Source organism: Cherax quadricarinatus, chromosome 70 (assembly GCF_038502225.1).
Source record: "Cherax quadricarinatus isolate ZL_2023a chromosome 70, ASM3850222v1, whole genome shotgun sequence".
Lineage (NCBI taxonomy): Eukaryota > Metazoa > Arthropoda > Malacostraca > Decapoda > Parastacidae > Cherax > Cherax quadricarinatus.
This window is the reverse complement of record NC_091361.1, coordinates 20,998,739-21,013,583: the sequence shown is the minus strand read 5'-3', so window position 1 is coordinate 21,013,583 and position 14,845 is coordinate 20,998,739. Positions and strand designations below refer to the sequence as shown.

The 14,845-nt window shown below is 38.9% G+C and overlaps 1 protein-coding gene across 4 annotated transcripts in view; it reads right to left on the bottom strand.

Moving 5' to 3' along the window:
- LOC128703005 (MBT domain-containing protein 1) overlaps window positions 1-14,845 on the bottom strand; it is a 275,010-nt gene that overhangs the window by 95,928 nt on the left and 164,237 nt on the right. For all 4 annotated transcript variants that reach the window (XM_070099937.1, XM_070099938.1, XM_070099940.1 and 1 more), the window contains one exon: window positions 1,313-1,543. In XM_070099937.1, coding sequence (XP_069956038.1) covers window positions 1,313-1,543 — 231 coding nt within the window. The remainder of the gene's footprint in view (window positions 1-1,312; window positions 1,544-14,845) is intronic.

Here is a 14,845-nt window from a genome sequence, read left to right as displayed (position 1 = left end):
CAGTCAGTCAGTCATCCAGCCAGGCAGCCAGCCAGCCTGCCAGAACTGTTTCTCTTGACTTAGGACATAGGTTATAAGACATTCTGAAAGGGTGTTGCACAAATATTGCACATGAGTTATTATCGAGGTTTTTTGATATTTCCTCGACCACTTGTGGCCACATCCACCTCAAAGCCACTAAACTCAGGGTCAAAATCACTTTCCTCTTAAAATGGGAGTGTTAATACTACATGACATCAGTGAAGCCCAGGTATTTGCTGTGCTGTTTGCTCTAGCTGGCACTCATTTGAACTGGTTCTCCACAAGGTACTAAGTGGTCCCAGATTTTTTTTAATAACACACACACTGAGTGTTAGGACCCATTCTATGCTGACAAAGCATCTCAGGCCAATCATACCAAATTTGAAGGCAGGAAAAATAAAACGTATATATACGTCTGGGACACTAGCAGTAAAAAATTATATATACGTTTGGACCGTTTAAAGGTTAATTATACAAGTCTACTCAGATGTATTTAGACGTATATTTTTTTTTTCAACAAGTCAGCCATCTCCCACCCAGGCAGGGTGACCCAAATTATTATTATTATAATTAAAAAAGAAGCGCTAAAGCACAAGGGTGCACAAGGGTGACTCAAAAAGAAAATACTACTTTCATCATCATTCAACACTTTCACTTCATTCATACGTAATCACTGTCTCAAGAAATCGTAATGACACGATTGCAAACAAACCATACCCCTGGCCGGGATTGAACCCACTGGCCTAGTGGCTAACGCGACGGGCTGGAGTTTTGAGACTCTATGACTGCGGGTTCAATCCCGGCTGGGGGTATGGTTTAATCACTGTCTAATAATATATTTATAGTCATTTATTTTAATGCACTTGAACAGAGAAAAATTAATGGCAACAACAATAGGATCAAAATTTTTACCGTTTCTAGACCAATACTAATTAGAAAGCTTAGTATTAATTTACAGGTGAGAGGAAGAAGAAAAACTGAGGAATAATGCAATCCTTAACCCTTAAACTGTCCAAACATAGATCTGTGCCCACGTGCGTAGCACTCCGATCGTAGATCAACGTTTTTTTACACAAGAAAGCATGTAAAATCAGACGTAGATCTATGTCCAGAGCATTACGCACGTGTACGTAGATCTATGTTTGGACAGTTTAAGGGTTAATAAATAGAGTACTTCAAGAAAGAATGCAAAAGAAGAAGGATTAGACTCAACAGAATACAGTGCTTGAAAGCCGACTTAATGGTGAAGAATAACGAGTAGATTTAATAGCGTACTTGAAGAGTAACTTACTCTATTGAAGAGTGCTGGTGGTGCTGCAGTGGCCTGAGTCTTCTTGAGGTAAGTAAACCATGAGAACTGTCCCTCATAACCTCTAGGAGGAGTGAGGGTAATGTTGTTCATCTCACAGAATCCAGCAGGAAAGATGCAAGGGGATGTAGCATGGTAACAGAACCAGTCAGAACATGTGTTGTCCGATTCATAACTATCTATTCTTATCATGAGGTAGTTGTTGTGCAGGACCTAATAAAGTAAACAAAGTTAAATATAGTTTATTATGAAATAAGACAATAATGAGTGGTATCTCTGATCTCCTTTAAAATATGCCTTACAATACACATAATAAAATTATCTTAAAAATGCTTCCTAATTATCTTAAAAGAGATACTATGATATCAAAATTACTTTAAAACACATACACACACACATTTCTGTGCCACAGTTTTCTCTAGACAGCAAGTGATATCAAGGAGGCCCGACTGCTAGGCAGGCCGGGTCAAACGCAAAGTGTTAGGTTAAAATTCAATTCCACTGATGTAAAAAAGGACCTAATAAGTTCCTCCATCAAGAAAAGGAGTAATGTGTATGTAAATGAGTGCCTAACTAAAAAACGACAGAACCTATTATAGAGACTTCGAAAACTTAAGCATGATAATGCAACAACAAAACAGTGCTTTACTCGTGATGGCATTATCATGGTAAAATTATCAGACACGGGTCATAGGTTTGAAATAACAAATGATCGAGAACTAGCATGTTTCCTCTCATTCACTGGTTTGACTGAACCTCGTTAAGCAATATCTCAATACAATATCAACCATGTACAGTGCTGTAGTATAGTAGAATTTACCCTTATTTTAACCCATATTTTCATATCTATTAGTGAATAACAGTAATTAATTCCCAGTTACTTAAGACACATAAGGTGCTATTTAAGGTGCTAATTCAGGTACTTAAGTGTTTTATTTTTCTTTGTTTTATTTTATACTGGAAACCACTACTTTTAACTTTAAAATAATCAAGGTGCCAAAGTGTCTTATTTTCTTTAGCTTTTATATTCAGTAGCTCCATTATTTTTAGATTTAAAATAATTATCTTAGTTCATATGTTCATATCTGTTAATGGTTTAACATCAATTGCTTTTTGTTCTTTAATAATTGTAACAGCTATTTCTCTACGTACCCCTTATGAATGCAATTATCGATCCTGATATCAACCTTTTATTGAACTGCACACATAATCCTAACAGTAATTGCCATTACTACACTGCTAGTCAGCCTAATACCCTTCTCAGTGTCAGCAAGAACATTACAGTTTTCAACTATAATGTTAATCATTAAGTAAACACTATGATGACCTCATTGCATTACTGAAGTCTCTAAATGCTACTATAACTTTCATTATACTTACTGAAACCTGGCTCAGACAAGATTTGACATACATATTTACCATACCTGGTTACATAAGAACATAAGAAAGAAGGAACACTGCAACAGGCCTACTGACCCATGCGGAGCAGGTCCATGTCCCCCCTGGATTAGACCAATGACCCCCCACGGATTAGCCCAATGACCCACCCAGTCTGATCATCTCCACTTAAGGATGGAGCACTGCACCAGACCCAGCAGCACCAGCTAGTCAGGTCCAACTCGCACTCACCCACACCCACTCATGTATTTATCTAACCTATTTTTAAAACTACACAACGCTTTAGCCTGAATAACTGTACTCGGGAGTTTGTTCCACTCATCCACAACTCTATTACAAAACCAGTGCTTTCCTATATCCTTTCTGAATCTGAATTTTTCCAACTTGAAACCATTGCTGCGAGTCCTGTCTTGGCTGGAAATTTTCAGCACGCTATTTACATCCCCTTTATTTATTCCTGTTTTCCATTTATACACCTCGATCATATCCCCCCGAATTCTACGCCTTTCGAGAGAGTGCAGATTCAGGGCCCTCAGTCTATCCTCATAGGGAAGATTTCTGATACATGGGATCATCTTTGTCACCCTCCTCTGTACGTTTTCCAGAGCATTTGTATCCATTCTGTAATACGGTGACCAGAACAGAGCGGCATAGTCTAAATGAGGCCTAACCAAGGATATATAGAGTTGAAGAACAACCTGAGGACTTCTATTATTTATACTGACCAATCAGGAGGAGGCACTGCCATTTATTACTCTGATGAACTATTTTATCTTATTTTTATTAACACATCAGCTGATACCCACCAAGGCAGGGTGGCTCAAAAAAGAAAAACTTTCATCATCATTCATTCCATCACTGTCTTGCCAGAGGAGTGCTTTATACTACAGTTTATAAAGCTGCAACATTAACACCCCACCATCAGAGTGCAGACACTGTACTTCCCATTTCCAGGACTCAAGTTTGGCCCGCCATTTTCCCTGAATCCCTTCATAAATGTTACTTTGCTCACACTCCAACAGCAAGTCAAGTATTAAAAACCATTTGTCTCCATTCACTCCTATCAAATATGCTCATGCATGCTTGTTGGAAGTCCAAGCCCCTCGCACACAAAACCTCCTTTACCCCCTCCCTCCAATCTTTCCTAGGCTGACCCCTACCCCACCTTCCCTCCACTACAGATTTATACACTCTCAAAGCCATTCTGTTTCGCTCCATTCTCTCTACATGAACCAGAAAATCGCGAATATATAATAGCTAAGTTCACATCAAGAACACTTAAGAAACCTATAACAGTTAGTGCAGTCTACAGACTACCACACACAAATACTACACTTTTAGCAGTAACCCTAGAAACATGATAATTGAGTCAGAGTTGAATAAACACCATCTGATACTAGAAGGAGATTTCAACATAAATCTCATCCAAGCAACTGACCCTCCAGTAGCTGATTTCACAAATACTATGAACAACAGCTTGTTGCTACCCTCTATAACGAAGCCAACAAGAATCTCTGAGACAAGTGCCTCATTACTTGATCATATGTGGACCAACACAATATCCCCACTACAAGCAGGTATAATCACAGACAACACCACAGACCACTACCCTACCTTTCTCATAACCAACTTATCTAAACTGCCTCAAGAAACAAGAAAGATCTCATTTCGCATGCATGATGAGACATCGATAAACAACCTAAAACTACCACTAGGTGCCACTGATTGGCAGAGAGCTAGCTGACAGTAATAATATCAATAAAGATGTCTAAATTTTTTTACATAAAACCCTAAACCTCTATAACAAGCAAGGTTCAATCAAAACAAAACAGATTACAGAAAAGAGACTAAACAGTCCATGGATAACAACAAGTATCCTCAAATCTATTAATAAAAACACCAACTTGAAAAACAGTTCAGATAAGGCTTAATTACTAAAGAATTAACTAAACAATACACATCAATACTCACAAAACTAATACGAAAATCGAAGCAAATGTATTATGAAAATAGATTTATTTAAATAAAAGGTGATATGAAAAGTACCCGGCAAACCCTCTCCAAAATTTTGGGCTATAGGAAACCGTCTGGAAACAGAGAGATAAACTAAACCAGATGAACCTCAAATACAGCCTACAGACATGGCTGACAAATTTAATGTCTTCTTCTCTACTGCAAGATCAAAGCTAGCAAGTCAAATTCCTAGCTCAAATACCCAGCCAAATGAGTACCTCACTGGCAACTACCCTAATACTCTATTTCTAGCTCCAACTAATTTCATTGAAGTCTCACTCGTCATTAATTCATTAAAGAACAAAGCAGGTGATCTAGATAACTTTCCACCATTCATATATAAAAAAGCTGCACATGAACTGTCACCCATTACTGCAACAATGTTTAACAAATCTGTAGCATCCTCAACCTTCCCATCTATACTCAAGAGAGTAAGGGTTACCCCAATCCAAAACTGACTTGAACAACTATAGACCCATATTAAACTTGCCCTTACTTCCCAAGATATTTGAAAAAATAATACACAAGCGACTTTATAAGATCCAACAACATACTTAACCCATGCCAGTTTGGGTTTAGACCAAAAAAAAAAAGCACGAATGACACTATTATACATATGCTTGAACTAATATACACAGCCCTTGATAAAAATGAATATCCTCTGCGGCTCTTTGTCAACCTACGAAAAGTGTTTGACACAGTCGACCGCAATCTCTTGCATCTCACTGAATCATTATGGCATCAGATGACATTCTCTTGACTACCTAAAATCCTATCTTAATGACAGACACCAGTATGTACATGCAAAAGGAATGAACTCTGCTATCCAACCTGTAGCTATAGGAGTACCCCAAGGTAGTGTCCTAGGCCCAATCCTCTCTCTCATCTACATCAATGATCTCCTCAATGCATCCCAACTCCTTAAACTAGTTCTATTTGCAGATGACACTACATATGTCTACTCCCATTCAAACCCAACTGTGCTTAGAAACACTGTAAACAATGAACTGCTAAAGATATATACTTGGGTGATGACCAACAAACTCACTCTCAACAGACAAAACATACTTTATGCTGTTTGGCAACAGATCCTCAAATATCCAACTTAACGTACTGTTAAATGGTTCCCCTATATCAAGACACATGGAGGACAAATTTCTAGGTCTTCTCCTTGACTGTAATCTTAAATTTCAGTCCCATACCCATCACATAGCCAAGAAAATTTCCAAATCAGTAGGAATTCTTTCTAAGATACGATACTATGTACCACAAATGTCTCTCCTTACCCTGTACCACGCTCTAATATATCCTTACCTCACCCATGGTATTTGTGCCTGGGGCTCAACCACAACCAACCACCTTAGACCCTTAATAATTCAACAAAAAGCTGCTGTGCAGGTGATAACCAGCTCCTGTGCTAGACAGAACACCCCACCACTTTTCGAGACTCAACTTGCTAAATATACAAGATATACATGTACATACTCATATTATTGTGCCTACTACATATAAAGAACTTTAAACTCCACTGTAAACCCTCCACTAAAGCTACTCCTTGACAGTTACAACAGAATGCACAGCCACAATACAAGGCATAAGACACTTTTCAACATCCCTCAAGTCAGTCTCTCACTATGCAAGAACGCTATGCACATAAAAGGGCCGAAGATCTGGAACTCGCTACCGGAACAGGTCAAGGATCCCCTGACAGCTTATAAATTTAGGACTTTGCTAAACAATCATCTTATCTCACAATATTAACCAAATCGACCAAAACATCTGCTAACTAGTTTTATTATGCGACCTCTTGACTTTAAATTCTACCAATCCATAAAATCATCTATCTCTCAACATTAACCAAATCAGCCAAAACATCTGCTAATTAGCTTTATTATGTGGCCTCCTGGCTTTTAATTCTGCCAATCCATAAAATATTACCACCTGCACCATTACTTGTAAGGTTGATTTTGTGTGAAATTTCAAGATTATTTTACCAAACCCTACTCCGCCTTACTACCTCTCACTTGTATTAAGTTTCACCAGCCTCCAGCTCCTGTCCCCACCCCTACACTGTTCTGTCTCCACCTCCCACAACAGCAGTCCCCCACCCCCACAATGAACCCCCTCCACTCCAACTACTCTAACCCCTCCTGCATACATCCAAACCCTACACCCCAACCACTCAACCCCTCCTTTATAACCCCTATACAGCTACAATGAGTGGGACAACCAAACAATCTGGTACCTCTGTCTGCTATCAGAGAAGTGGTTGTGGGATCTTTGACTGACACATGTAACAACACTGACCTACAATTACATTATCATTTTTTTATAATTTCAAGACCTTAAAACAATTTGGGTTGCTTTTTTTGGGAGGTCTTAAGGAAAGTAAACCTATTCTTCTCATACATTCTTCAGTTCATTTTACATGACTTTTTGATTATGTGTCATTTTCAGGAGCATAACTACCACATTAACTAATGGTAAACAGTACAGTAGACCATCATTTAGCACAAGTTTATGACTTGACTGACTTACTGAATGACTTGACTTAGTGAATGACTTGATTGACTTACTGAATGACTTGACTGACTTAATGAATGACTTGCTGAGTGAATCAACTTACTGAATGATTTGACTGACTTACTGAATGACTTGACTGACTTACTGAGTGATTTGACTGACTTACTGAGTGATTTGACTGACTTACTAAATGACTTGACTGAGTGACTTAACTGACTGAATGACATACTGAATGACTTGACTGACTTACTGAGTGACTTGACTGACTGAATGACTTAAAGTTAGACACTCGAATATAACCATCAACTTCAGTACCAGAACCTCTACCATCCACCTCAGCCCAGTAGGGCCACAACATAACTCACCACTCTCTTCACAATCATCCACAAACACCAGCACCTACAATTTAAGGTAAGAAATACTATTATTTCTGGTACATTTGTAGTCTTAAGCAGTAAAAACAACAAAATACATCACAACAATGAACTAAAACTACATATTCACTTTTATTTTTGTAAGATGTGGAGGCGTAAAAAAAAGTTGTTTGGCTTTTTGGGGGCTCCCTGAAACGTAACCCTATTTTTCCCATAAGTTCTTCAGTTCATCTAACACGATTTTACCTAACACGGCATTTTCAGAAACGTAACTACCATGCTAAATGACGGTCTACTGTATATGAAAATAAGTATCAAGGATGCATAAAGTGATACTGCATCTATCATATCACAGACTAATGCCAACCAGAGCATTCCTTTGAGAGTACCTCATGATGAAACTTATAAAACCATACCAGAAATTAATATTAAACAAAAATGCAAAAATGCTGGTACATTGAAAAGGTAAACTGACACACTGAGAAAAATCACATCGGTTTCTTCTAACCTTTCTCTAAGATCTAAAAGAAACTGATAAGTGCTTTGAACCTCAGGGTTAATATCTTTGGACCACAGTTTATTCAATATAAAGAGAGATGCACAAGAGTGCCTCCCCTAGATTAATTCAAAAGGGGAAATATCCAAGGGAATCACTTGGAATTTCATGCACATCCTTTCCTTAACAAGATATGTTTCCCTGCCAATAACTGCTTGATAAAACACCTATATGTACTCCTATACTACAAAGGTCACTAAATTAGCTACCGTATTTCTCAGCTTATTAGACGCATTTTTTTCCCATGAAATGTCTCTAAAAACAACCCTGCGTCCTATAAACTGAAGGTCAGTGGCGGGAGCTATAAGTCTGGGGTATGGGGTGGGCTGTAGCTCTCCCAGTTACATCTAATGATGAGCCACTGAAACTAAAACAAGTCTTATAGGCCGCAAAATACAGTAATATAATTAATTTGGATGACAGTAATCAAATGAATTATACTGGGGAAAAATAAACACATAAGCAGTAAAATTTGATCCTTTATTGACAACGTTTCGCCCATACAGTGGGCTTTATTAAGTCACAAACAAATCTGTGTTGGTATTTTATACCATTTACTTCCATCATGATCTATACTGTAATTAACACTTACCTAAAAATTAACATGGACAAGTGTTGGGGCCATAGATCTACTCATAATTCAGTTGGAAAATCCTAGAGAGGCTGGTCCCAAATCTGCACACAGAAATCACTCCTTACAAAAGCAAATAACTGGGCAGATGGTGCCCAGTAGGGAGGTGCCATTAGTACACTATGACTGTTCAACTGCCTCTTAACAGGCATAAGAGAAATTACCAATACATGCATGGCTGCCTTCAAGAGGAAGCTGGACAGATACCTAAAGTCAGTACCTGGCCAGCCGGGCTGTGGTTCATACGTTGGACTATGTGCGGCCAGCAGTAACAGCCTGGTTGATCAGGCCCTGATCCACCAGGTGGTCTAGTCAAGGACTGGGCTGCAGGGGCATTGACTGCCAGAATACCCTTCAGGTAGGTATACAGTGCATGATGGGAACAGCTAGCATCTGACATTATTATAATCAAAACCAAGCGCTAAACTCACTAGGGTCATAAAGTACGTATGATTGCTTAAAACAGATACTCTGGGGCATTTTCTATAGCAGTGTTCACTGTTTTATTCGTTGTTTCTTGGTGTTATTAGAGAGAAGAAAAACTAATAAAATGGCAAAGATTTGGTGGGTTTCAAACCAAAAGTAGTTAGAAATAGACCTTAAAATGTAGGAAAAATTTAAATTTGGCCAATTTTCCTGGGAAAGGGTAGGGCCCTTCCTACTTCCCAGGTCTGTTTTATGGGTGTTTACTAAGCATTCTTGGTTATACTTTATTAGCTGAAAAATAGGGTAAAACTTTGATTTTTGTGATGGTGGAATGAAAATGGAGAGCAAGTGTTATACTGTATAGGAGAGGCCTGGGGATGTGATCAATGAAACTTACTTTAGTGACAGGAACACCTTCAGTATTTCTTTTAGACTATGTTTTGAAACCTTTCACCGTCTCTCACACAGATCTACATTACTGAGGCCAGCGGCACTTATGAAGATCAGTGTGTAAATTCTAGTGCCTTCAAGTTTGGTGCAAGAGGCCTCTGAGGTCTAGACATAAGAAAGTGGGAGTGCATTACAGGCAAGTGCTGTATATAAAACAAACTGAGGTGACAATGCATTACAGGAACACCACATCTTTCAACCACCGTCTAACATGGCTCACTGAGCTAATACAGTAATACAGTGGAACCTTGGCTTACGAATGCCCCACCATGCAAATTTTTCAGGATACGAACAGTCACTCGACCAATTTTTTGCTTCTGAATATGAACAAAATTTCAGGATGCAAACTTCCCCCCTCAAGGAAGGTTCCTTTGGTGAGGGGTTCTTGATCAAGGGAATTGGACCTGTGCTCCACTTCCCTAAATTAATAATAATAATAATAATTATTATTATTATTATTATTATAATACATACATGGGGAAGTGGAACAGAATTCTTCCTCCGTAAGCCATGTGTGTTGTAAGAGGCGACGAAAATACCGGGAGCAAGGGGGCTAGTAACCCCTTCTCCTGCATATATTACTAAGTGTAAAAGGAGAAACCTTAGTTTTTCCTTTTGGGCCACCCCGCCTCGGTGGGATATGGCTGGTGTGTTGAAAGAAAGAATGAATACATACATACTAATAATAGTAATACAATGCAACAGGCCTGTTGGCACATACTAGGCAGGTCCTTCACAATCCATCCCACTAACAGAATATTTGCCCAACTCAATTTTCAATGCTACCAAAACAGTGGTGACATGTCTAGTGTACTTCCTGTGGACTAACCCAAGATGCCCTCCATTGAGCAACAATACCAGCAGCTTAAAGAGGAACTGAGGGTAGCGAAGCTTGAGATACGGCGACTGACAAAGGAAAACAAGAGGATTTGTAGCAGTCCTCATGTTGTGAGTCCTCAGGTCAAGAAGGGAACCTGGGCTAGACAGCATGGAATGAAGTTGAGGATCAAGGAGGCAATTGGAGAGGAAGAAACGATGAAGAAGAAAGTGACTGCTGTATTAACTTTGAACTCCTTTTCTGTGCTACCAGATGAGTGCGAGTCAAACACCCATGATCTTCCACCAGACAATTGCTAACAACACAGTGAAGCCAGCCAGTGAAGACATCCCCAACGAAGACCATATCTACTAAGACCCTCGAGAACGTCATGCACACCGCCAGTTGAGGTAAGAACATTGTTTCAGTTGGGGAACAGTCAGAGTAAGTTTGTGGACAGAACTTTTTGTCTTAGGGATAGAAACAAAGGCAGAGGGTGTGTTTTTCTGGGGCTGGGATGAAGGATATTGTTAGCCGTCTGGACGACATCATGAGAGGTAATGGGAGCAGTCCTATTACATGAGTGCTGGAGGCAACAATGCTGGCAGACGTAGGAGTGAGGACCTGATTAGCAGGTATAGGTCAGCAATAGACATAATTGGGAAGAAGGGTGGGAACCCTGTCATATGTGGTATTTTGCCAAGGAGAGGAGTTGGAAATGAATGGTTGTCCAGGGCAACTGGTTTCAACTGCTGGCTGGACAAATACATACACTAAACTGCATCTGCCACTTTTCTAACCAGGAACTGAGCTTGTTTAAATCCTCCTGAAGTTCCATGACATCTATGTTTGAATCAACTATCCTACCTATCTTTGTGTCATCAGCGAATCTGCTCATATCACTAGTAATTTCGTCATCAAGGTCATTGATATATATTATAAACAACAATGGCCCCAAGACTGATCCCTGTGGAATGCCACTTGTTACAGATTCCCACTCGGATTTAACCCCCACTTAAGCATACTCTCTGCTTCCCATTGGTGAGCCATGACTCGATCCATGAAAGCACCTTTCCCCCAGTGCCATGAGCTGCCACTTTCTTTAATTAACAGTCTCTACTGCGGTACTCTATTAAAGGCCTTACTAAAATCTAAATAAACAATATTGAATTCTTTATCATGATCAACGGCCTCAAAAGCTTTACTGAAGAAGGTTAATAAATTAGTTAGGCAGGAACGGCCCCTCGTGAATCAATGCTGAGAATCATTAATCAAGCTATGCTTATCCAGATGGCTTCTTATAATATCAGCTATAATTGACACTTAGTAATTTGCCTACAATTGAGGTCAGACTTATTGGGCGGTAATTTGATGGTAACGACGTGTCCCCTGCTTTAACCCTCAAACTGTCCAAACATAGATCTACGTTCGCTCGCGTGGCACTCCAAATATTTTGAAAAAAAAAAAAAAATTCTTTTCAAATGTAGAGCACATTTTTCTACATGTTATAGGATTAAAAAAAAAAATTAGGGTCAGTACTTACTGAGATATAAGACCGTGAAGTTGGCTCTGGATGCTCACCTGTCGGCAACATCGACTCCAGCCGCTTGCAGAAGTGTTGCCAATACACCTTTTATTTCTCATTTTTATTTTAATTTACATATTTTTTATTTTCTGATAATTACAATTCATAATAGTTCTTGCAATTCCATAGCCAATCTTTGTTCTGACACTAATATTAGATACTGAAATAGTGCTCAAACAGTCACAATCACATTGACAGGTGAACATTTACACCTGCCTCTGTTATTTACTATTGTTTAGAAATACAGTGGACCCCCGCTTAACGATCACCTCCCAATGCGACCAATTATGTAAGTGTATTTATGTAAGTGCGTTTGTACGTGTATGTTTGGGGGTCTGAAATGGACTAACCTACTTCACAATATTCCTTATGGGAACAAATTCGGTCAGTACTGGCACCTGAACATACTTCTGGAATGAAAAAATATCGTTAACCTGGGGTCCACTGTATATACAAAGTATTTATAGGTCCTAGCAATGTTTTAGATACCCTGGTATATACCTTGAAGCATGGTGTTATGAAAGGCATCCCTATACTGTTGACAGTCTAGTGACATCTGATAAATGCCCACTGCTCCAATTAACCCTCGCTCTATTTATCACTGTTACACACAAACATGTCTTGTCTCTCTGTCCATTTATCTGTATCTGTCTGTTGGTCTAGCAGTATCTGTCTATCTGCCTGTCTGTCTACCTGTCTGTCTATCTGCCTGCCTGTTTATCTGTCTGTCTGTCTCTGCTTATCTGTTTTTCTGTCTGCCTGGAGTATATGCACATCGCACTCCTTGAAGAATCATGTTATGGCATCTGTTATCAGCTTGGTGACGTTTGATAAATGGGTGCTCGGGGAACCCTGGCTTTATTTATTTTCACTGATACACACAAACATGTTTCTGTCTGTCTGTCTATCTATCTCTGTATCTTTGCCAGGAATTTTTGGGTTATCCTAGATAATTTACACAATGCATAATAACTGTACTTATGTGTGCATGTGAGACAGAGATATAGATATACAGAGATATATATAGACATATAGATAGAGATATAGATAGGCAAAGATATAGACAGATAGAGATATAGAGAGAGAAACAGTCAGAGACAGCCAAACAAGACAGCCAGCCAGCCAGCCTGCCAAATACATAAGAACAAAAGAAAAAAGGAACACTGCAGCAGGTCTACTGGCCCATGCAAGACAGGTACATGTCACCCCCCCCGGCTAAGACCCATGACCCACCTAGTCAGGTCACATCCAATGAAAGAAGGAGCATGACATCAGACCTAGTAGCACAAGCTAGTCAGGTCCAACTCACACTCACTCATGTATTTATCTAACCTGTTTATACTTTCCTCTTAAAATGGGAGTGCTAATGCGACATGGCATCAGTGAATCCCTGGTGTTTGCCATGTTATTGGCTCTAGCTGGCACTCAATTGAACTGGTGCTCCAACAAGGTACTAAGTGCTCCCAGATTTTTTTAATAGTGCACACAATGAGTGCACAGACCCATTCTTTTATGTCTAGGCGACTCAAGCCTATTGAGCCAAATTTGAAGAAATGAAAAATAAAACGCTGATCTACGTTTGGAGCACTACATGTGCAAACGTAGATCTACGTTTGGACAGTTTAAGGGTTAAAAATAGGAATTACATTAGCCATCTTCCACACATCAGACACTACACCTGTTTGAAGAGGAATGTTAAAAATCATAGTCAATGGTACACAAAGTTCCATTTTACACTCTTTAACCCTTTCAAGGTTTCCAACGTACGTACTAGTACAGCTTACACACCAGGGATACTGACGTACTAGTATGCCTAAATTCTAGCGCCTTCAAATCTAGCAAGAGAAAGCTGGTAGGCCTACATATGAAAGAATGGGTCTTGTGTGGTAAGTGTGCAGAGTATAAAAAAAATCCTGAAGCAAACAGTGCGTAATGAGAAAAAAAAAACGTTGACTGTATTTTTGGTTTAAAACAGCAACTTTGCAGTGTATTTTCGTATAGTATTTATGGTTGTATTCTAGTTTTCCTAGTCTCATTTTATAAAATGGAAGACATATTACAGAAATTGACATGATTTTGATTGGTTTCACAATGAAAAGTACCTTGAAATTGAGCACAAAGTAGCAGAAATGTTCACTTTTTGCCAAAGTTCAAAAGGAAACAAATCATGCCACGCATCAACTGGTGAGTCTAATATTCTTTCACAAGTGCGCTGATATTATTTATACCATTTCTACACTAATGCAGTAGTCTGCATAACAGTAAATCTCCTATTTTTTTGTAAGAATAAAAATTCAAAGTGAAAAGCAAAAGAAATGTAAGAGAGGCCTGGGGATGTGACTAATGAACAGAAAAAAATGTTACTTTAGTGCCAGGAATGTCTGTCTTGTTTATTCTGGACCCTATTTGGAAATTGGCATCTTTTGAAATTTGTGTGAAATTGGCAAAATTGCCAATTTCTGACCACTTTATTGGATAGTTGAAATTGGTAAATGGGTGGTTTCTTGTACTTATTTGATAGACAAAATGAAGTTCTAGTGAAATAGTTATCATTTCTGTCGACTGGTACATTGGAATTGGCCAAGAAAAGGGCTCAAAGTGGGCAAAATCGCTGATGCGGAAACATCATCGAGACCGCTAACTTCGCGAGAGCATAATTCCAAAAGTTTTCCATCAAATTTCATACTTTTGATTTCATTATGATCAGGAAAAGATTCTATAATTTCATAAGAAAAAAAAAAA